The following is a 24702-nucleotide window of genomic DNA, read 5'->3' on the forward strand; positions in this document are numbered from 1 at the left end:
AATCAAAATATGATAAGACAAAATATATTTGCAAAAGTGGTCGTAAACATGCTCAACAAGTCCCTTAACATGTCAACAAAAATCTATCCTACACAATGCTGTGCGCGTTTGTTCGTGCCCTTATGGGGCTGCATATTTAGAGATGATTTGCTAGTGTGTCCATTCATCCTCAGTCCCGTGCAATGATGAGAGCCTGTGTTTTGTCAGCTCCAGCCGTGAGCCAGCCTTGGGATACCACTGAGACAGAGGGGTCAACTTAAATTAAAACCTTTTGATCACACCACTGTACAACATCACAGTTGGCCGCCTCTTTCTTGCCATTATGCAACCACTAACATCTGTTACTTTTCGCAGTCTTCATGTTCGGCCTAAGAGCTCCAATGTTATGCAATAGGTTAGCGCAAGAGATTAAATCAGCATCAAAAATAAGATGGGCAGCACACAGCCAGTACCTGCCTGGCTGAAACAGACTAACTATATATTGTGTGAATGCCCAACTTTTTCAATGATCCATAAATACAAGATCCACGTACATACATTTGCTTTTTCATCATGCATGTTGAACTAACTTTGGTTCAGTACTTTAAGCGTGTAAAATGAAATCATTTTGTCTCAACCTCCACTTTCTATTGGGCCAGAACTGTTGAAAATGTATGCAGACAAATGTTCTCGTCTCTTTGGGGAATGACCAGCGGAGGACATTTCTCAGGGAATATGCGAACATTCTTTATGCCGCATAACATTTCAAGCAAACCTATTGTTTGGAGCTGACAAGGTGCTCCATGGAAGCAGATCGGCTGTTACATCAAATTCGCCATTATGACCTCCGCCCTAGTTTCAAGAGTGAAAAAAGAGAGCAAGTGGGAGAGTGAGAGAGAATGAAGAAAAGAGAAGTTAGAGAAAGGGGACTTCCAAGGACATCTCCAACTTTCTAATGGAGTCTCCAGAAGCAGGAATGGGGCTGGTAACGAGGAGGGCAGGAGGAACAGCATCTCCCTCTGGAGGCAGTGACCCCATCCCTTTCTGACTTCCACTGAGGCTGGAGGCCAAGGGCAGCAAGACATCAGGCTGCTCTACACTGTTGGACAGGCTGGATGGGTCATCTCCCATCATGGACCATCTTCACAAAATAAGCATTCATTGTAATACATAAAATTTGCACAGCATATGAGATGGAAATTTGACTTAAATTAAATCAATAAATATATAGAGTAGGCTATGTATATATAAATATATATTCTTATTTTTTCTCAGTTCCAGCCTAACTAGCTGCATAAAGACGAGCTACAGTGACAATGCCTTCTCCATATGTCTATGGGCATCATCAAAAACTATTTTTGCTCTTTATTGGTAAATCATCAACTTCCATATGAAAGTAAAACAAATGACAGACGTTCGAGCCCCTTGGCGGACCGTCGAGTGGGCAGGACAGCAAAGCCAGGCGGCCTGACGAATGCTCAGCCAAGCCAAGCTGGAATGGAAGTCAAAGACACTCCTCCTCAAACAAGCCCACCGGCTTTCAAAGAAGCAGCCATTAGTGAGTCCTCATCAAGCAGAAGTAGGGGCCTGTTTGTTATCCCAGTGGGCCGGGGAGAGCGGCTGGCCACAATACGTCTGTGGGAGGAGGAGGAGGACTACAGAGATGAGCCCTGGACCCAGTGGTGTCTCTAAGCACAGTCAAGCCGCACAGCCTAGGCACACTCAATTCCCAGCCCAACTGTCACTGCTGGCACTGGGTTCAGCCCCTTCAAGCACATAATCTGTGCTCGTATGGCTGTTAAGCACCACACCTCCCAGTCCCTCACTCAGCCCTTGCCATGATATTGTCTCTCTGTGCTGCCTCCTCTCTATCATCAAGCCACAAAAGGTTACGGCACGTTTAGCTTGCTCCGACAAGCTGCATCTTGGTAAACAACATGACACCTTTACAGTGTGGACTGAGTTCAGGATACCTCACATGCTGTATCTCACTCATTAACATTTTAATTGAGCAGTGAAACAAGATCTCGTAAAACGCAAACCCAGTGCATTTCTCCCGGTGCTGAGAGTGTGTAAGTGTACAGTACGCTAGTGGGGGAGCAGGTGAGCAAGACCAGTGCGGTGCAGAGTGAGACTCCCGCCAACCAGAGGATTGCTACATTAATCTCAGTGAAAACAGAGGGGTCCGAGGCAGCCCTCTGCCATGCCAAAATCACCCATTGACGCTCATCTCTCCCAATGACAGAGCGATGAAGTCACATGAGTTCAGGTGAGCGAAAAATGGCAGCCTGCTTGATGCCCAGCCGGCTACTTTAATTGGGTAAAACAAAGTAATTTGATAGCAGCGTGGGGGGCACGAGGGGGTAAATGATGGGACAGAAGGTCACTGCTTCTCTTTTACTCTGTTGTGTGCCATCCACCAACACTCCCAGCATGCTCTACAGTTAATATTGAGATCTATTATACAGCAGTCTTTCACCATCTGCTTCTCACATGGTGAACTTGTGCTAGACTTCATAACATTGAATAAATAAAGTATCTTGGAATTTTCTGCGCACTCTGCATCAATACTAGTGCCATTATAATAAAGGACTCTTAAATTAAAAAAAAACTAGTTCCAAGGAATCAATTGCAAAATGGCCTTCTATGTAGTACATTTCTCTGTAGTGCTTTCTGTATACACAGCAGCAAGGAATAAAGTCTAGAAATAAACATCACCCTTTCCTTGGCCTGGTTGTCTAAAAAAACTACCTAGAACAGCTTTATCTCAAACATAACTGTCTTGTTCAATCTAAAATGGTGAGGTGATACAGTGTGTATATCACCTGTAGCCTCTTTAGGTCCATCTCAAACCTCCACCAGTGGATATTTTTAGCTTTTCAGGTAAAATGACAATTGAGTGGCTTTCAAGGCAAGCCTTCCAAGAAATGTCAGGGTCAGAAAACAAGAGTGGTGGATCCTTTGGTCAAGGCTGGATGGTGCATCATCAAACTGTGAAGATAACGCTGCTGTGAGATAAATCAGAGCAGGGCCCTAGCTGTACACACAGAGGCCCCAGCACTAAGTCTCGCTATAATCTCTGCCTCTGCAAAATCCCATACAGCAAATTATCTCTGTTTGCTTTATGATACCTTTTCCTGAAAAAAATTGTGTCGAAATGCCATTCATACCAAAAGGTCAGGAATTAAGAGTAGCTTCTTTCTTTCAAAAGACTTTAAGATGGGAGAAGGTAAGACTGGCAATTACTTACACATTCCCCTTGAATGTCACCCGTTTGTTCTCAGGACCACAGTTCCTTAAACAAATAACAAACAAAGAATATTTACCTGTGTTATCTGTGAGTGTACTGTAGTTGTGTGAGCACATGGGGGCGCATGTCAGTATGTGCGAGTGTGTGTTCTGATGCATGATACAACTCAACAAATGACCCTCTAGCCTGTGTGGGTTTTCTCCCAGGTGTGTCTGATGCATGGATCACGAGGAGCCGAGCGCCCAGGGCTGTGTTGGCACAGCCGCTCTGGGATCAGCACTCAATGTGGCCCTGCATTTGCATTGAGTGGAGGAACGGTTCACCTCCTCAACACACTCCACTCTGCATCAGAGGTCCAGTGGAAGAGCATGCTAGACTAACCCCCTGCGGGCAGAATCAGGTGTTATCTGTCTGACTGGGGACACCACCATCAATCTCTCCTGTCCACTCCTGCCTGGAATCAGATCAGCACAGGAAATGCAATGCGTCTGTGCTAATCAAGAGGACCAGATACACAGTGAAGCAGGGAAGAGCTATAGCATTTGCAATTCAATTAGACAATAATGTCAATATGTTTGCTATTCAATTTACCTGACTGAAATGTTCATGCACTCACTTTTCAATTGTTGAATCAATTGTGATATCAGAGATGTTGGGGAACTTGATATCCCAACAGATAACTTTCCCTAAATGAACCATCTCTTCCTTATATATTCACATGCTTTCATCACCACTGCTGGATTGTCAAGCAAAACCATTAGAAGATAACATGGTAAGTTCCAGGTACCAGGTATGATAATTATGGTAAGTCCATCTGTAAAATGTTTAAGCCTATCACAGTACACTGCAGACTCAGTAAATAAACTACCATTTGTACAGAAAACATGAGTGATGTTAGTGCTGTAATAGCACTGCCATTATAGCTAAATGTACAGTACATTACACATGCATCCTGTACATATTGAAGTAACCTTTCTGTCTTTCTGGTGGAACAAATCCTGTATGTTTTTTTGCCCCTGTGCCACTCGGAGACAGGGAGAAAACAAAAAAGAGAAAGAGGAAGGAAAGGAGAAATAAAGTAAGAGGGAGATGGTGAGGAGAAAACATGCAAGAGAGAAACCTATGTTGACACCTTGTCTAACTGATAATCTTATCGTTGAGTGATGGCTTGAGTTTGAAAGGCACTTTGTCCAATTAGGACTGTGCAGCAAATTTCCACCTGTCCCTGACAAAGATGAAGTGGCTCTTTCAGAAGACACTGTGGCGCGAAGCCAGGTAAGAGAGTCCAGACATTGCTTCTGGAGCAAGCAGCAATTAATGAGCATTGCAAGCAAAGCTTGTTTAATGCAGGATGACACAAAATGAATTAAAAATCCTTCTTTATTTTACTATTTTATCAATCAAGTAAATGATCTAAACAAACAACCACTATCTAAACATTTAAGTGAATTATTCAAAAGATTTCACTGAGTTCAATGTGTCTATAATGATAACTTCACCAATTCTACTAGACTTTCAGACAGACAAATGAAATCAACTTAGCTTGACAGACCCAATGCAAAGATAACCCACAATCAGCAATCAACACTTCCTGAGCAATCCCTTAAATAAAGATTTCCTTTCCTACACACAAACTTCCATCTGTCAGTATGTTCACGGTCAACCAGCATGATGATACTAAGCCTCAGAATTCCACTCCAAAATCTGAACATAAATGAGAAGCCTTATTGGTATGCCAAGAATGATCTGTTATCTGTACAACCCCATCCTCAACATTGACTGAAGACTTCCAACATCCTATTTTGGTGGATCTATTTCCGTCTGTCACTTAAAAATAGGCTTTTAATAACCCGACATGGTGTTAATTATTGCTCTTTAAGTACGACATTAGGAAAATAAAGTAGCAAATGCTGATCAATAACACATCTAAACTAATGTCTTTAGATGTGAACATGATTGGTGTTCCATGGATCGTACAAGACTAAGTCTTAGTGTCTGCCACAGTTCAGCTCAGCAGTTTTGACACATATTCATCAAGCTCTGTCTTGCACCTCGTACAGCAATCAATCCATATGCACAACAATCAAATATTCATTAGTAGCTTATTCATATTCAAATTCTGTTTTAGGGAGATAACAAAGGGATAAAATGATCGTTGTTGAAAATATGAACCAGAAAAAATGGTTTAAAATGTATTTCTTAGCATAAGTTCAGTATAAGAATCAGTTCTTCTCAACACTGTTTATCCACAGCCAATGAAATAAAATATTTGTGAAAGTTTAAACAACTGCTGTTGTTTTGTAGGGACCACCAACACAGACATTTACATTTAGTCATTTAGCAGACGCTCTTATCCAGAGCGACTTACAGTAAGTACAGGGACATTCCCCCGAGGCAAGTAGGGTGAAGTGCCTTGCCAAAGGACACAACGTAATTTTGCACAGCCAGGAATCGAACCAGCAACCTTCTGATTACTAGCCCGATTCCCTAACCGCTCAGCCACCTGACTCCCAGACAAAGCTTTCAAGGTTTAAAATTCATAAAGGATATGTCCAGGCTCACAGATCTACAGTACACTGTTTATGAAATCAAGTGCACACAATGTTTAATGTTGCATTTACTGCACTATGAAGAAAGTCTGAAGGTCAGTAAGGACCCCTGTCCTTGAACAATATGCCCCTAACTACTGATACATTTAAATAAGATCTAGCTAATAGTTTCCCATCCAATGTGATTCAACATGATTAATACTTGTGGGTATTGTTTAACCACTCCAGTTCATTGGCCTTCGGTAATTGGCAAAAAAGCTAAAGAGATGGGCTCCAAATATATTAATAATTAGTTGATTCTGCACTCTAAAAGATTCTGTCCAACCTCACAAGATTTTAATCAAACACTGAAAATAGTAGCTGATTGTAATCGGCACTCAAAAGTCACCAGGGGTGTTTGAAGAATCTGTCAAGCCTGAGAGCAGAGCTAATTCGATTAAGTGGCTGCAATACCTGGAGGGAATGGGATCTGTATCACTCACTTTCTTATTTATGAGATTAGGTCTTGCTTGTTACTCAATATAAATAATCAACCCGGAAGAAATTACACTTATTTTCAAGTTGTGTCATCTTTTTGTTTAAAAAAGTTTTTTTTTGTTTATTTTAGGTAAAAGAAAAATAAGCAGGATATTCCATTCTTATGTATCTACTATGACTTCTATTACACTAATTGAGTTATACTGTAGGAAAGAGTAAAGTTAGACAAAATCTTACAAGTTTTGCTGTTTTAAAGCATATCAAAACAAATAATAGCCAACACTTAACCTGTACATATACTGTTTTTATTAATATATGACTCTCAATCTACTGCAGAAAAAGAGACTACAATATACAAAGATGCAACTAAACTGGTCTGTTGGGACAAAGAAGATGTCAAGTCAAGTTGCTGAAATGACCTACTTTTTGATGCCCCTTTGAATTTCCATAGTTGCTTTTAAAACCATATTTAACATCTTGTAAAGGGACATTTGAGGAGGAAAAGCAATGACAATATTGCACAATATCCACATCAATTAGAAGAGACAGTTGGACCAGTGGGGAAAAACATGATTCTCCTCCCAGCCTCAGAAGTGTGTTCTACATGTTCTACAGGTGACAGAACATCATACACATTTTCCATTCTTTTTGACTGACCTCAGTCATCCCACACTCTAAACACATTCCATAAAAACATGTCCACCATGAGAACTGTTTCACCTGGAGTATAGTAAGCACTCAGAATAACAACAGTTAAGTGTCTCTTGGGTGTACTGTTGAAATACCATGGATTTGACCATGGATTTTACACTGTTACCTCTAGCTGTTTCTCTACTGTAATAACAGTAATGTCTGGGAGGGGCTCTATGCTCTACACATACAGTATCAGCGTTCTGCTTTTGAAAAAGGGATTTATGTTAGGTTTTGGTTGCAGCATGACCTGCCTGTAAGACTTACCCACACAATAAATGATTGCGGTAGAATCTTCAAGCAACAAAAATAACTTGCAGATGAAAAAATAAAGATACTGATCAATGTCACCTTTCTTTCACTTCATTTTGTTGAGTGTTTAGAGTATGTATATCTGCTAAAGTTCTTTACATATCCTCAAGGGTATTGGAACTGCTACAGGCCTGGCCCTGGATATGACATAAGAATTCCTTTGAATGATCCTTAGACCCTTTACACCACCTTCCCCCACATGGCCTCCACCAAGGGACCCACTTCACAGCTCAGTACTGGCTGACTCTTGTCAGACTACAACTTTACAGCAATGCTACTTACTCTGGGTCACAGTGTACCACATTAAATTTAGACTCCTTTAACACCCTCCAATAATGCATCTAGAGTATTCCGTTCATTACTATTCAGGCTTTTTTTTTGCAACCAACTTCTGTAAATGGGCCATGGATCTGAGCTGTCATTCACCACTGGAGATCTTGCATCAAAATCTGGTTCTTGTCACTAGCACTGACTTCCGTGCCAGCCCCAGTTGAGCCACTGGTGACTCTAAAACTCTCAAATGAATGGCCCCAGAAGGATAAACTTTGAGTAGTCCATAAATATGTTTAATCAATACAGTCAATTGGGTCAAACACAAACTTATCTCCATAAACTTTAGGACAAACAAACTTTTAAGTGACGTGTTTTTCTGAATGTAGTTTTTCTTTCTTAAAACATTTAACTGAGGTCTGTGAGCTTTGCATTTACAATACAACTCGTTTGTGTTTTTTGATAATAATGGGGTCCAATGGGGTCCATTTTTCTAAGAGCATTCCTGAGTGAAGGTAATAGGAGGGAATGTCTGGTACGCGTGGTGGTGTTCTGTACAAATAACAGTAGGTTGAGGACCGGAGGAACCACAGCAGTCCCAATGTAGTCTGAACTGTAGGAATCCTCCTACAAATCTCTATTGACAGCAACATGCCACATAAAACAGCATAGTAGACACTCGCTATCCTATTGGCTAAACAAATATTACTTGAATCTGACAAACAAACTTTGCTTAACACAAACTCTTTGAATGATCTGTTGTAAATTAACTTTATAGGGAAGAGAAGGGAAGGTAAGGTAAAGTGAGGTGAGACAGAGGTTTAAACTACATCTAGTAAATCCGATATGCCTGAATCAACCAGCAAACCCATTTTTAGATGGCAGTTTTTGCCGGTGGCTATTTGAACAATAGACTCCTTACTGATTTAATGACCTTGATAAGGCTAGTGTGAACCTGGTTGTTTTATAGTGGGCCTTAGACTAAAGCTAACACAAAGCATTGCAACAAATGACAGGTTTTAACAAGAGATATTGTTACATACTGTATCACCACTAAGTATTCAAATCAAGGAGGGACAGACCCCATTATTATGTCATGGGCTGTCTGCCAAGAAGTAAGAGACCCAAACACATTGCTCTCCAGGATCTACCTTGGCTGTCTGGATGGCAGGCAGGCGTCTGGCTACCTGCTGCTTGGTCCTCCTCAGCGAGCAGGGAAGTCTAATCCCTGGTATTTGAGAATGTCACAGCCTCACTAATGTTGCTGTCCAGTGGAGTAGTGTGAGCACCATGCCAGCTCAGGGCTTTCTGAGGCTTTGTGTAAAACCTTGTTTGGAGGCCTATGCTTCCCTGCGCCCCATCCGTCTTCTGTCAGAGCAGCCTAAACACATGCTGCCACTCCGGCTCCAAGTACAGCTGATGGACTCTTGTAGTAAAAGTCAACTTAGGTGTTCAGTAAAGGGATGGTTGTGTGCTGAAAGGTGTTTTCAGACCCATTATATGTAGCAGTAGAAATTATGAGCAATAGGAAGCATGCTGTGATGAATTAAGATGAGAGCAGGCTGTTAAGTGTTGTACTGACAGACTCACTCCTCAGACAGGTCAGACCACTACTTTTAAGAACAGTAATATTGACAGACTATTGAATGGGAATAGAAACGGAAGGGTGGACAGTGTAGGAAAAACAACAATTTTGTCAGCTACATGTTCAATCCTGCCATCTCAGGCCCATTTTGTGAAAAATGAATCATCCACACACTATGTTTACAAACAGCACATGATCGCCATTCATTTTGCACAGCAACAGACTAACAATTATTACCTTTGTCCCTCAATAACATAGTTTTTTGAGGTCTCAAAATTTTGATGATGAACACACACACACCAGCAAATGTGCATGGTTCAGGGCTGAGCACCAAAGCTCTCATCACATCTGCAGATTCAGAGCTTACATATGTAATTCTGAGGCTTCAACCAAGCTTCTGCAGCCGAGGCTGTCAACTTACATAACTATCTATTAATATTATAAATAAAGGGTATTAGTGTTCAGGGTTAAAGCAGTAAATGTTCTACATAAGGAATGAGATGTAGATAGATGTCTGAATGTGGCACTGTAATCCTGAAAATGCCTTACTGTACATGTGTGTCATGAATTGCTTAGCCACATTCTGTTGTTGTTTCACTTTATTCCAATCCTGCAATAGATTGGTGGTGCATATTAGAATGGACAATAAGTGTGTATTATTGTACACAGAAAGAGAACTATCACAGAGCATTCATGTTTTTATTAACATGCTAAAAAGGCTCATTTTGTTTGTCAGATCTGATCAAATGTAGAGTTTTTACCAGTGTAGCCTACAGTTAAGTGAACTTCACAGCAGACTCTCAACCTACAAAAAACAACAATACTTTAATAACATCACATCCTTTTTATATTTATATAACAGTACTACTGTTTTACTTTTTTTTTTTATTGAGGAATAAGTATTTAGAAAAAAACCGGGGGAGAAAAGTTTTACAGCAGGCACAGATTCCTTGAAGCATTCTTTAAAGTTGTGTCTCACTTTTTTTCGCCCATTCAGCGTTACATAACAGCAAGGCGTCCTTTTTCCTGTATTTCTCTTCTAGACACACTTTAACTATGCATAAATGGGTGGGGGTGAATGTGGGTCAGCAGGTTAGCAGTGTCTCGAAACCAGACTTCTTTAAAAAGAACACCCTGAGAGCTTTGGACTGCAAAAATGCCTTTGTAACTTCCTTTGCCTCTTATTACATAACCGAGCTTTGGTAGGAACCTACCAAGTTGTTAGAAAAGTGAAACAATCCCGTTATGCCACAAACTGTAAAGTGATTCGGTCATTGATACACACTGTAAACTGTACATGTTTTGATCACAGTATCACGTATCTTGTCTTAAATGGGATATTTGAAGAACTCGCTTACAATTGAAAATATAATGATTTTCGTTCTCTCCCTCACTCTGGCGCGCCTCTGTTTATGGCTAAACCTGTTACATAACCCGCTTACATTCCACATTCACCATATAAGACTCTAAATATAGGATTCCTTTACTAGAGAGTCTTTCACAAGAAACCATTGAATAATTGTTATGTCTGAAATGTAATTTTTAGTCATTGATGGATTGCATACAGAAGTATTACACTGGAAATGTTTTCATTGAACTTGGAAGAGCTGTTTGAATGGAAGCTGTCTGTAGGGGGTGTGGCTAACCTCTGCTGTATTGTACAACATGAACGGTAATCATGTGGTAAAATGAATTACACGAGACCAGTAGACTTAACTGAAATAAATAACCAAAATGTCTGTATTTAGTGATGTGCCTTTTATGTGTCTGACCTGGCGCGCGTTACATGGCAAGCCGGTCTACAGTACGTCTTCACGTGAGAAAACGAAATACAAATACATTCAGGGGAGTAAATGATAGTGGACCAAATACAATAATAAAATATAATAGCATTCGATATCGGTCTGTTCAATGCAGTTTCTAAAAGTTCATCATGGTAGTAGGTTACCATATTCACAAACGTGTAGCGACATACGCTGCAGGCTTAATAAGTGCATGTGTACGGTAATCAGCAACTAATAACTTGGTAGCGGACTTCTGGTGGATTGTGAGCTACGGTCACTTACAGCCAACAGATTATTATCTGTAATGACTGAGGATATCAACATTTGCTAAATCTGTCAGTTGTGCTCGAACGGCAAAGCATTAAGGCAACACATTTGCCACAGTGAAATAAATACAAAACTGTTATGATAAGAAAGACAGACATATAGCCCTATGTTAGTCAATAATAACATAATCTGCAATTTTTTTGAGGGTAGCTTTGATTGGAGAGCCACACGAAGTCTTCCAGGCAATGAATCCGTTTTGAAGTTTGAACCATTCGGTGATCAATCAATATTTTTCATGTAATGAGAACGGTCAGCTGCTTACCTCTATTGGTGCTTGAACAGGTCTGCCTTCGAATGGGAACTGGATGGTCCGCTTTTCGGAGCGTCTCCAGGTTTACCGGGGTTTCCCTGACCGGGGTAGCCGGCTCTGAAGCGCTGTTGCCCGGGTCGCTTGCTGGATCTGGAGGAGACTCCATGTTGAATTTCAGATTTACTGCTAAACTATCGGTAGTATTTTAGACTAAATCTGAAAGATTTGTGAGCTCCGAGACTTCGTCAGCTATCTATTTTACAGTAGAACTCAGAAATGAGATATGCGAGTGTGTCTTGAGGTGTGTGTGTAGGTTTGATTGTCCACTGGTAGCGCTAGAGAGATCTCCAGTCATAGGCTACAACCAAAAAGGGAGAGGTTGACAATAGCCGATTAATAGATGTACAGGCTACAGCTCCCAGAGTTGATTTTTCCATGACTTAGTGCAAGTGGCCACTGACTTTGTGTTTGCGAAATGTATTTGTGTAAATCTGTTTTTAAATAGAAAAAGCCTATGGTTTATTCAAGATTGGACTTGATAGTCTCTAGGTTTAGCACTCCAAATTTGAGGCAGTTAACCTGAAACAACCGGATATAAAATTATTTATTTGATGTGGTGAACTAGCCCAGAAAACCAATTTAGAAACCAAACCAATTGATTGTCTTTTTAGAACTTTTTTAATCATCAACCATCATGAACCTCGTCATATAGATTCAGTGGTAGAAGCTATGCATGCGTGCATAATTTCTAGCAATAGAATCATTCATGAACCATTGGAATTTCTGTCCAATTTACAATAGTGTCTCATGTGTGCTAAGATACATACTGTATGAATATGCAGATAAATATGTAGGCTGTTTATGACTTATCTCTATGAGGAAGTTCTCTACATGTATCACAATATTAATATTAGTGATATTATCTTGTTCATTTGGCTGGTTGGCTATTACAATAACTACTAGAGAGGGTACAATTTCTGGGGAAATTGTAGGGTGTGCTTGCTTGCGTCGGTTGCACAGGGGTCCGTTTTTGAATGACATTTTTACAACTGATATTTCTGTATATTTTATATAAAAATGCATACTTATTATTTATAAAGATTACATAGATTTAAAAGCTTTTTTTTTTTGCTGCTAATTTACAACTGAAAATACGAGTGAAGTGTAGAATGAAATAGATGTCTTCTCATTTCCCCTGCAAGAGGCAGCCTCATCGTTGAATCAAAACGAATACATTTGGCAGAGCGGTGTAAAAATTGACCTAATCTCTATGACTTAAACGTCCTTTTAAGTTTTTCCCTTCTCGTGATATTTTATGGAATTTAGTCTACTCATATTGCATTCATTCATGAATAAAGAACCCCCTTTGAAGATTATTCTACGACGTTACCGGCAGTAGAAGATGGAATCGCGATTCAAACAGTACCATCTGCTAACTGAAAATATGCCCCCAAAAACGTAAATAAGCTTGACATTTATTTAGTGGAAAATCGCTTTCATAAAAAGCTCAGTGGTAGCGATCATTGTCAGTAACAACGCCAAGTGCGATATAGCCCTGTGTGGAGAAGCTGCCCCGGTCGTTCGTCTTGGTAGCGATTGCGTTGGTTGAATTGGATTTAACGTTCAGTTGTACGGTTTAGGCTGAAATTAATTATTTTCATGAACAGATTGACAAAGTTTAGGCTGTGGCAATGAAGTTCAGGTTAGTAGTTAGATAGACTTTTGATTTAAGTAAGGGGAGTGCCGAACATGTTCTGTCGCCGTTTGACTTCCTACAGCTGTGTAGATGTTTTTGTAGTGTCTCGCGTAGGCTACAGCGTTGCAGTGATACACTGGATTGAAACCACAGGTAATGATAATTTCACTCACAAATCGTTTACTTGTAATTTAATGTCATAATAAATCCTACAACGAAAATGTATATGTGAGGAATGTTTATTTTAACGATTGAAAACAGATAATTAACGCTACATCATAGACCACTGTAGTATGTGTTGCCCGGGCAACACAGGCTAATGTCATGATGCTAATACTTCAGTGAAATAGTAGACTACTGTTTCCGAAAGTAGATGTACTTCCTTAATAATATCAGCTTATACTGTACATTACACATCACAATTGTGTGTCATATCACAAAGTAAAATGAGTAAATAGTTATCACCCTGGCCTCTTTGCTTGTGGCGTTTCTGCAGCTGCCTTGCAGTAAAGCTATAGTTAGCCTAGCTATCCCCCAAGTTAACAGATGCGAAACTTCAGCCTAAACCATGCAACGGAACGTAAATTCCAATACAAGCAACTCAATCGCTACCAAGACGAAACTTTTGACACCTACGTTGTCTATGTAGGCCAAATATTGACTGAGTTTTAGGGGGGCGAAAATAAACAATAAATAAATATATATGTGAGAGAACAAACGTTGTGCTCTCGCCGAGCACACCCAATAATATATATGTGAGAGAACAAAGGTTGTGCCCTTGCCGAAGGCAAAGCAAACCCAAATATTGTCGATTAGATTTGTTGTTGCTGTTTTTGTGGATACCATTAGTAATATTTATTATTATTTGGTTATTGGTTCTATGCATCTTTTCAGGTGACATAAACTGCTTATATCTGGCGCCAGTGTACGACTGCAGAAAGCTTTCCATTCATAGCTCCGGCCTCCATGCTTGTGCTGTTTGTAGTGCGATTATAAACACCATGCCTTCTGCATGTGATCAGCGCTGAGCCTTGCAGGCGGAACCACGCCCCTTTAAAAGAGCTGCACGTGGACTTTGATATGCTACTATTCTTCAGATCTCTCCAGACTAAATAGACCAGGTATATTACCCACAAATTGTTAAACTAATGACATAATCACCACAACTATACTACAACTGCTACTGCTTATACAAATAATAGCAGTTAGAATTGAAAATAAATCAAATCAAATAAAAACAGTCAATAATTATTGGTCTTGTAGGATCATTACTTGTATTATTATTAGTAATGGTAGAAGTAGCAGGAATTTGTATTAGTAGTATTGTTTATTATTTTAGAATAGGTTATAGAAGGTAGGGAATGTTATTAAGATAGAACATAAATAGGTTATAGCCACAGCATTGCCACCAAGCCGGCTAAGCGAGGTTGATCACCGGTCACAATAACATGGCCTTCAGTCCACCCCAGAAAAAGACCTGAGGACTGGTTCCAGTGACTGGTAAAGTGAGTAAGGTCTCACTCTTGTGTTTGTGCATTAACATGGTGATAGTTTCCTTCCTGAAATTTTAGAGCTCATAGGCAGAAAGAGGGTGGACCATGTAAAGACAAGATGGTCGAACAGCGCACACAGTAGTATAAATGTCAGTGGAAGAAAACACCTGTATAGAAAATATTCTCCAGTGTAGATTTTACGTAAACATGTGTGTTTATATCAAATTGCATGTAAATTTATTATTATTATTATTATTGTATTACACATAATTTAATCTATAACTAAATGCACATGAAGTATAGTTTAATACCCCAATGCCCCAAGACAACAGGAGAGCTGTAGAGAATAGAATTTAAGTACATTGTCTTGAAAGGTGGCCAAATCCTTTCGTACCAATGAACTTTACCTGAATGAACCTTCTTTCTCAATGTATCCCTAACCTCGAAGGTAAATCTATCCCTCTCTCTCTCGTTCTCTCTCTGTCTCTGTCTGTCTCTTTGTCATTTATTCTGTCTTTATCACGCTTACACAGAAACATACACACACACTCCCCTTCGAGCCATGTCCTGCATTTAAACTGAGATGATACAAGGACACGTTTTATGCAGCTGGTTTAATTTCTGAGTGATAATGAATTATGCCACTGTCACAGACTGGAGCAGGGAAGAATGTGAGGTGGGCAGCTCTACATGCCTGGCTGTGTTTAAAAATGATTGATTAAGCTGACACCAGCTCAGGGGTGCTCCACCGCTCCATTCTTCTCCCTCATTATGTAAGGCTATATTTCAAATCAGATGAGCACAGGAGGAAGACTCGGGAGACAGACAGGACACCCTTCAGATAAAAAGTTTATCAGACAACAGCCACCAAGATGGGAGGGAGTCAGGTGGCTGAGCGGTGAGGGAATCGGGCTAGTAATCCGAAGGTTGCCAGTTCGATTTCGATTCAATGTCCCTGTACTTACTGTAAGTTGCTCTGGATAAGAGCGTCTGCTAAATGTAAGATAAATAAATTTTCCTTCTTTAATCCTGAGACTTGGAAGGAACTAGTTTCGGGAAAAAAAGTGTAATCTTACCACAAATAACAGGACATCCTGAACTGTCATGACACTATACAGGAAGAGCAATACAATACAGTCCAGTCCAGTGAGTACCAAATATTAGGATTGAGACAATACTGTATTGGACAGTAAGAGCACCGATATTTCACAGTCCTGATGTTTTGTCCTGGGTGGACATCCTGACATCTCTTTGTTGTGTTACAAATCGGACATCAGAATGAGAGTCCACTGAACACAGCTGCACAACAAATGGTTTCCCTGCTGATTATGTAGCAAAGAGAGCCGGAGTCTAAATGAAAGGGACATATTAATGACTTTTCATTTATTCATGTGAGGGAAATGAAGAGGCAAGGCAACTGTTGCACAACAGTTGACAGAATAAAGATCCAACATGGGGGGATGATTGTATTTCTGATTTCTGTCTGACAGATGGTGGTATCAGGAGAGAAGCAGAGTGACATATCAGTGGCAGTTCAAAGCAATAAATAATGCGATGTATGGCTGTGTAGCCTGGTGTGTACAGGGCACACACAGACCCATACAGAAAGTACAGTGGGTCTGTGGGCAGTTGTGCAGTTTTTGATACATGAGTCAGTATGGTTATTTAAGATACAGATGCAGGTGTCCGGAAATACAGTATTGGGATATTATTGTCTTGGCCTGTTTGTGCTGCCTGAGTCTAATATCAAGGGCACTATTAAACGGTTTTTCAGACAGAATACTGTAAATCTCAAGTCAAATTGATAAATAGCACCACCTAGTAGCATAGCAAGTTATTGTACTGTAATAAGGTTTGGGCTTTTACTTAAAAACATTACATTAAGACACTATTATCTAGAAATGAACTGCTGTCCTAATTTGATTTTAAAAGATTGATGTATGTCAGTGTGACTGTGATACAACAACATACCCGGCAACACCAGTTTTTCAGATGAATAAAATCCTCTGTAGTACAGTAGCCTACTGTAGATTTCCTTTTGTCAGGTTATGGCAAACTCTTTCCTGTCAAAGCTACAGTTGACTCATGGCATGTGTATAGAGTTCATATAACTAGGGACTGGAGTGATTTTCTCAGTAAAAAATCAGGAGGTGAAAAATGTGGTGGTTATTTGTACCTGACAGAAGTTAAGAGCGTCTCTCCCTAAGGCCCCTGTCTCCCTGTTGACCGCAAGGCTGCCTTCTCCGCCAGCACCAGCTCACCTTGTGAGATCACACTTCCCCACTGGCTGATGAGATGGCCTACTATCCCATAACCCATTGCTTCTGTGTGTCAGGTTGTGTTCTCTCAATGTACTCAGTCTCATGCATTTGATTGTAATAGAGGCCTGTGTCATAAAACTCTGTCCATCTATACTGCATTCTCATCGCGCTAATGGGCTGCTTTATAAATTAATGTTGTCATTGCTCAGTGGTCATCTTGTTATCTACGTCCTACCTCAGTGGTGTCTCAGTGTCATGTGATAAGACACTGGAGTGTAAAAAAGTACATTGGAATGTCATAATCATACAATTACAGCGATGAATTTGAAAATCATATTTCCTAATTTACTGAACGTTGAGATACAGTGGGTATACATTCATACACATCACACAACTGCAGATATTGTCTACAGTAGGGACTGACCATAGTGAAGTCAAATATGGAGGCTTATTGTACTGATGTATAAAAGCTCAATATATGGTTGCCCATTGACATGTAACCATAGACTGTATGATGTGAACAAGAAAGCAGAGCTTTTCCTGCTAACTTGCCTACCCAACACTATCTGATAAATCTAAGCCAGGAATCAGATAGAAATGTGCGGTCTCTGATGTTGTGGGGTGTTGCTAATTTAGCCTTTAGCTCCATGGTACTGTAAATCACAACACGCAGGAAGACAAATGTCAGAACACATGTTGCAAGAGTCTGTCTTTGAGCAGAAGATTCCTTTAATTGGGTGTGCAGGGACTGAGTCCAATCCCTAGCACCCTCATCTTTCTCCTTATTCCTCCTCTCTCTCTCTCTCTCTCTCTCTCTCTCTCTCTCTCTCTCTCTCTCTCTCTCTCTCTCTCCCTCTCTCTCTCTCTTTCCCTCTCTCTCCCTACATGTTAACAAAAGGCTGAGAGATGAAAAAGACAGCATCAACCCATCCCTGCTCTATGCCATTATAGAACAGAGACACTGGGGGTAAAGAGGTGTTATGCTGAACTTCAAGGAGTGCTTTATATAACTCTCTTTTTTAGTCTCCATGTTTTATGTTTATTTTACTTCTCCCTCCTGTCCTGACGTCTGATTGACACGGCTTCCTGTCATAACAACTATTAGTCACTGAAACAGCTAATACGGAATCCACTGATACCTTCTGGAAATATTTTTCTGAGTTTAGGAAAAGAAATTGAGAAACTGAACCATTCTCTCCATTGTCTTCTCACCAGACCTGGGATACTAACCCGTCACCTACGTACGGCTGTCACATCCTGTTAATGTCAGTGGAGGGAATAGAGATCATAAAGAATAGATATTCAAAGGCCTAAAAACAAAGAGTCTCCACAAAGCCTTCCTTGTTCTAGAAGTTGAAATGTCCATGGAGTAAAAACTAGCAGGCTGAAACTGAACTGTTGGTACAGATTGTGTGTGGAGTGTTTAGTAATCCAATTTGTCAGTGAAGATTTTGTATTGATGATATAGTATCATCACCACAATAGCTTGAACAAACAATGCAGACAGCAAATTAATAATTCACTTTCAAACTTTTGCACATCTACTGTTTAGAGAATTGTATGAACTGTTGTCCAGTCAATCGTTCCATCTCCCCAGAGCCTGTGACCTGTGTCTTACATCTCTGTTTGTTTATGCCTAGCCATGTCTGTCAGTGGCAAACAGCAGGCCCTGAGCAGCACAGCCACACACACACACACACACACTAATGAGTTAGCTAGACAAACTTGCAGTAGACAAAGACAGACTGAATTCTATTCAGTATCTCAGCCCCGTTCAGGCCTCTCTCAAAAACATACAAACCTCATTCCTGGTCCTACAGTATCAGTCATCTCATATGTGTATCCCTCTATGTTGAGTCCACATTTCTATTATTACAATAAGTTATATAAATGCTGCAAGACATTCTGACCACAATATGACAGTACATTTTACAGTGCAACACCAATTATGTACAGATTCTTGATAATGGTACTTGATTACTCTGGAAAATTGTATTTCATAACACGGGCAGGTATTCAAGAACTTGATGCATATATAACTTATATAAAATAGATTGTTACTGTGTTATATGCTTGTACATGAATCAATAAGTACATGGACCAATAAGCCCCCAAGCGCTATAAGGAGTGACTGTCAGTTGTCAGAATAAGTGAGAAAAGAGAAGCATTGTGGAACTGATGGAATGTTCTTATGAAGCTTTATGCTTTAATGCTGGTATTGTACTGTATGTGTAAATAAATGATTTGTGAGGGATCTGTTTAGGCCTTTTGAAAACTTTTAAAATCATAATTAATCCTTCATGAAATACGTTTTTTTCAGTGTAACCGAAAGTAGTATTGAGAGATATTTTGAAAATGCTTGGGCCATGAAAAGATGGTTTGAAATTCATTCAGACCAAAATAGACACCCGTACTGAAAATTACAGAGAAGCAAAAGCTGAGGCTGGAGTTTTCCCCAAGGTTCTTTAAAGCCTGAATTGTTTCCAGTATGTGTATCTCTTTAACAACAAAACAAGTCACTTCTCTCTTTCCTCTGTGTGTTTTTTCTTTCACTCTCTCCCAGCCAGACCCCATGGTGAGCAGCAGGCACCTTTTATTGATCAACACAAAGTCTCAAATAAATGAGTCCAGAATGAGAGCTATGCTCCAGGGAATTCAGGGGAGTCTAGGTTCTATGGTCCCCCATCCATTTGAATCACTCTCCTAATGAAGAGGCTTCTCTCTGCTGGACATCCATAACTCACTGTGCCAGAGATACCTCCACCAGCTCAATCAAATCATTCTTAAACAGCAGCCTCCCTCTTCACTACTGTGATACCCTTTTCAAAATAAACAATGCACCCTGTAAAGGAGTTGAATTTTTTTTATAGATGTGAATAGTAAACCTAAAATAGTACAATTTGAAATAAATTGGCAAAATTTGGGGCTTTCAAGATTAGTTTCAGTTTTGAGACAAATGTATTTGGCTTCTTGTCATGATGCACCAATTACTGTATATGCTTTTCCCTTAATTTAGTGTGCAATAGATTATTTACATTTGCTACCAATGTTTCTAACATAAACTTTCTTCATAGACTTACCTTGCTATTGGGTGGCATCTGATTACACACCAGCAAATTCAATTTGTCTGGAAAAACAGTCAAAATATCAACGAAAGACATCTGAAGTGGGGGCAACTTGGTGTTTAAGGCTGCAATTATATTATAATGATATTAGCCAATAATCATTTCATACATACAACTGTGAACATAATTAAATAATTGTGCATGGACCAATCAATAAAGCAATTATATTTTGGTGGTATGGGATTTGAGTGCTGCATTTCTAGCATGAGCTCATGAAGCCATTTATTACACCTATGCAAACTGCAATTTCTCAAGTATAATTCATGACAACCTCCACACTCATTCAGCATGATATCCAAAACATTTCCTAAAAGCATTTCTAGTTAACAATACCTCACTGCAAAAACTATACATCTGAGTGTGATAATCTTGTTTTTAGATTTTAAATATAATTTGACTTGTTTCTGGTATAAATGGCTTACATATTGAATTAATTTAAGTAAACAACACATTACTTAAAGAAATCTTATTAAGTGAAAATATCTTACTGTTCTGGCAGTGAAATATACTTGTTTTAAGCATAAGCAAGCTGAAAACGAATACTTTTGCACTTAAATAAGATTGGAAATTTTTGCAGTACTGTTCTTTTGAATAGTTTCACAAAGTTTTTAAATGGCTACAAGTGCTACCAAATTCAGTTATCTAAAGTTAAATGGGGATGACAAACCATTTAAAATACATCACATTTTATGTATGGTACCAGCACATAGCTGGTAACCATAGCTAACTGTTAATTCCATATACCGTATCTACAAGCCAATACATCCCAACCAATAAAACTGACAAATCTGGGCTTTCGGAGGGCGAAAGCTTCACACAGCATGATAGGATGTAATCTATTTCTCTGATCCTTTTTCACCCTCCAAGTATGTTAAAAGTTATTGAAACTCCAGAACTTTGTGAACTACTGTTTCATACACACACTCATATTTTACATTTAGTGACGCCCAGAATCTTTCTCCAGCATCTGCTCCTCTCACTGTGTGGAAGGGGAAAAATCCATCACCTTCCCCCAGGGTTTGCATAAGCCTCTCAGAGAGGGGAGTTGCGGCTGTTGGGCTATTTGTTGCCACGTCCTGGGATTCACCCTGTCCTCTCAGATTTGATATCTGAATGCTCCACAGCTCAGTCTGGTGTGGGTGTCCTGGCCAGGGCTGAGACTCCAGCCCCATGGATAGACCTTGGGTGGCAGTATAAGGCTTTACACTTACATCCAACGCTGGTCTACAACACTACAAAACCCTTTGGAGGAATGTGACATGATAATACAAACACAGCTGTGATGGTATACATTACAGTGATATTTGACATTGATGTCAACACTCAAGTATGTTGCACGATACTATCCATCCAACACAAGACAGAATCCCTTAGATGGATACTACAGTAAATGAGTCCAATTAATTTTTTTGTATCCAAAACATCCCCTGTAGTGTGGGATCTTTTTAAACTTCAGAGAAACGTGCACATGACTGGGGTCTCCAGGGATCTTCTCTCAACTGGAACACATTAAGTTCTCTGTGATTAACAGCTTGCTCAGAGACCCTATGGTGAACTCTGATGTTTGATCTTTCATTTGTGGTGTAACACATGGGGCACTCTTTGTGTGTGTTGTTGTAGCCTGTGGGCACTGTGTGCTCTGTGAGCAGGGGCACCAGGCCAAGTGGACAGAGACGAGGCTCTCATCTCTACAGCTGGCCTGACCCTCTCACACACCCACATGGGGGAGTGCATGACCCAGGCCAGCACAGCCATTTAGACACACACTTTTGGATGCTCTTGTCAGATTCCTAGAAGAGATAACAGAAAACAATGACATTGTTTCCAGAAAAAGCAAGATAGTGGACTGTGCAATAAGATTTTATACGAGAACTTCACTATCCATTTTCATCTGGAAAGATAACTCTTGAGACCAAAAATCTGATATCTTTTTTTGTGATGTGAACTGTATTTTGAAATCCGAGAGCAGATAATGACCACAGGCTGATGAATGTCTTCTTACAGCAGACCTCTCCCTGTTGAAAGGGTTCCTTATTATCGATCAAACTAAACAAGCTGATGGGATGGAGTCAAAGTCACCTTGATATAATTCTGGCAATCAATCATTTGGAGAGCGCTCTTAGTCATGGTTGGCAGTGCCATTAGCATCAGCCTGGCATTGTTTGGGAAGAGCTCCGTGGAGGGTATTCCGTGATTAACACAATGAAGAACTTCACATCTCTCTGCATTGTTTAGATTTCTGCTCTGTTAACCTCTGTTAGTGATTTGATATCTGACCAAAGTCTCTGTAAACATTGATTAGTTTGTGTGTTTGTACCTGCTTGTAAGTAACAGAGTATGTCTACTCTACATGTATACCTTTTTGCCTTTTCTTGTCAACCAGTTTCACCAGAATGGGCTGATCTACCATGGAAAACTTGTCAAGAATGAAGGTCTAAGAAGCTCACAGACTGCCTAAGCTTTCTCCACTAAGTCCTACATAACAATAGCCACAGTTCAAGTAGCTGACATAATGTGTTCTTTCTTATTTTCAACAACTTAAAAAATGTCTGTCCTGTCTCTCGCCCCCACAATCACAACATATTTTATGTGCAAGCAAATATAAATCCATAGGACATGCAGTTTATGCACAACTCATCCCAATGTGCATATATACTATTGCTGGTCTCTTGTAGTAGGCACAACTGTACCTGAACAGCATTACTTGAAGTATTGTTCTCTGGTCATGGTCATTAACTACGACACACACCTGTACTAGGGCTTTTGTGGTTCTCCTGCCAGGGTTTACCACACTAACATGAGGAAAGAACTCGCCAAAAACCTGGTATGAGATCAGGGTGCAACACACACTTGCCCTTTGGTCGCGTTTGGGTGACACTCGACGCGTTAGGTTTTCCTGAAGTTTTTATGCAGTTGATAGACATATGGCTCGGCCTGGTGTTACGTAACCCCAGCCCTCAACATCTGCCTAAAGGCCCAGGCATGCAGACCTTGCCAGCCTCCATATGAATCCAACACCATTGGAGCTCTGTCATTCATGGCTTTTTAATGTAGCCATTGTTCCTTGCCTTGTTCTACTTATCAGACATGAATGTGTACAAATACGCTGCAATAATAACCTGCGGTGGTCCACCTACTGGCTCAGCTGAGGAAGAAGGCAGGCTGGTGGCTGGGAGAGAGAGCTGTGGCTGGCTGGACCTACACCTTGTTGACAGGAGGGCCCAGCGCACAGAGCAAGTTGGGAGTTATTGGAAAATAAATCATAAATCATCTCACCTCAGTGACAGAGAGAGGCCCTCGCAGAGCCTGTCTTCTCCTGTGTGGCTGACTTGTGCTCCTCTGATTGCTAGCTCCTACTTTAATGCACATGCTAATATTCCTCTAACGAGTATGCATGCAGCACACCAAGGGTGTATCATTATGGAACCAGAGAGAGAAAGGAGCTATGAGTCCCTGTAGCACGAATAACATTTTGACCTTTCTTACCTTGAGTGCTGCTGTTTTCTCTGGAAGCCTGCTCCTTTCAGTCCCTTGAGGCACCTTGACTTACAAGGTAGATGGTTCTTTCTCTGAGGTGATTTGGCTGACTACCTCTCTCTCCAAGAGACTGTGAAAGAAATGTATTGAAGGATTCCGAACATGTTGGGTGGTATCCTTGCTAAAGCCCTGACAGGGTGTCGTAAACACAGAGTGCAAATGGTGAAAACCCAACAAACACATCTCTGTGCAAAGGCTGTGAAACCGGGCTGTTGATCGAGCCTTTGGTAAATATTGAGAAGAGGGGTTGTTCCGGTAACATGGTCTGCAGATTCATCTGTGAAGAGAAGAGTACAAAGATGAGCACCCATGAGGATTCCGGGAGAGATGGTTAGTGTTTGATCAGCCATCAGGTGTCAGCAGTGTTTCGGCTGTTAAAAACACAGGAGAGGCTGCCGCTCTTGTTTGTGCCGAGCACATTTCTTCAAAGAGCCTCCACAGCTCTGTAGCTCCTCATTTAAATGGGAGAGTTTCTCTCTGCTGCTCTTGGTGCTGCAGCTCCTGTTGACACGGGACATTTTCTCCGCAAAAACACGTTACCGTTGTCTTTATCCCTCAGTGTGTAGATTGGGAGGGTGATTAATGACCACTTCTGAGACTCTATCAAAGCATGAGAGGTGCTCGGCAAATCCATCCTAATTACTACACAGTGTTACAAACATGTGATAGGGATAATATCTTAGACATGCTGAGAGCAATGCCTTGTTCTTTCATTTCACCTAGCACTCGATAAGTGCTCCACTCAGGTACAACACAACTATGTTCGCACTGAATTTTAACCAGTGCTTTTAATGTGATGTATTATGCTATCTTTGTGCTTGCAATGTAATGAATGTACATGCATTTCCAGGATCTATGTGTAGAGGTGCCCTCACACCCCAACACAAGCAAGCTGCAATAAACAGCTTTAAGTTAAGTATTATAAAGTAAGTAAAGGAATAAGAGAAAGAATGAAAATGCATTCCGGCGTACTACGAGATGGTAAATGTTAGCGCCTGCTGCATCGCACTCCATATCACTTCGCCCCATATGAAAAATACTTTGCTATTTTGGAACTCCCTGGCAGCCATAGTGGATCACCACAGACCCAGAGCTCATTTATCTTTTGTCAGAGATG

General features: G+C 40.4%; 1 protein-coding gene across 1 annotated transcript in view; it reads right to left on the reverse strand.

Annotated features, from left to right (window-relative positions):
* roraa (RAR-related orphan receptor A, paralog a) overlaps positions 1–11745 on the reverse strand; it is a 161034-nt gene extending 149289 nt beyond the window's left edge. The window contains exon 1 of the mRNA XM_062461588.1: positions 11486–11745. Coding sequence (XP_062317572.1) covers positions 11486–11639 — 154 coding nt within the window. The 5' untranslated portion in view covers positions 11640–11745. The remainder of the gene's footprint in view (positions 1–11485) is intronic.
* Between the last annotated feature and the right edge of the window lie 12957 nt (positions 11746–24702).

Source organism: Osmerus eperlanus, chromosome 5, assembly GCF_963692335.1.
Source record: "Osmerus eperlanus chromosome 5, fOsmEpe2.1, whole genome shotgun sequence".
Lineage (NCBI taxonomy): Eukaryota > Metazoa > Chordata > Actinopteri > Osmeriformes > Osmeridae > Osmerus > Osmerus eperlanus.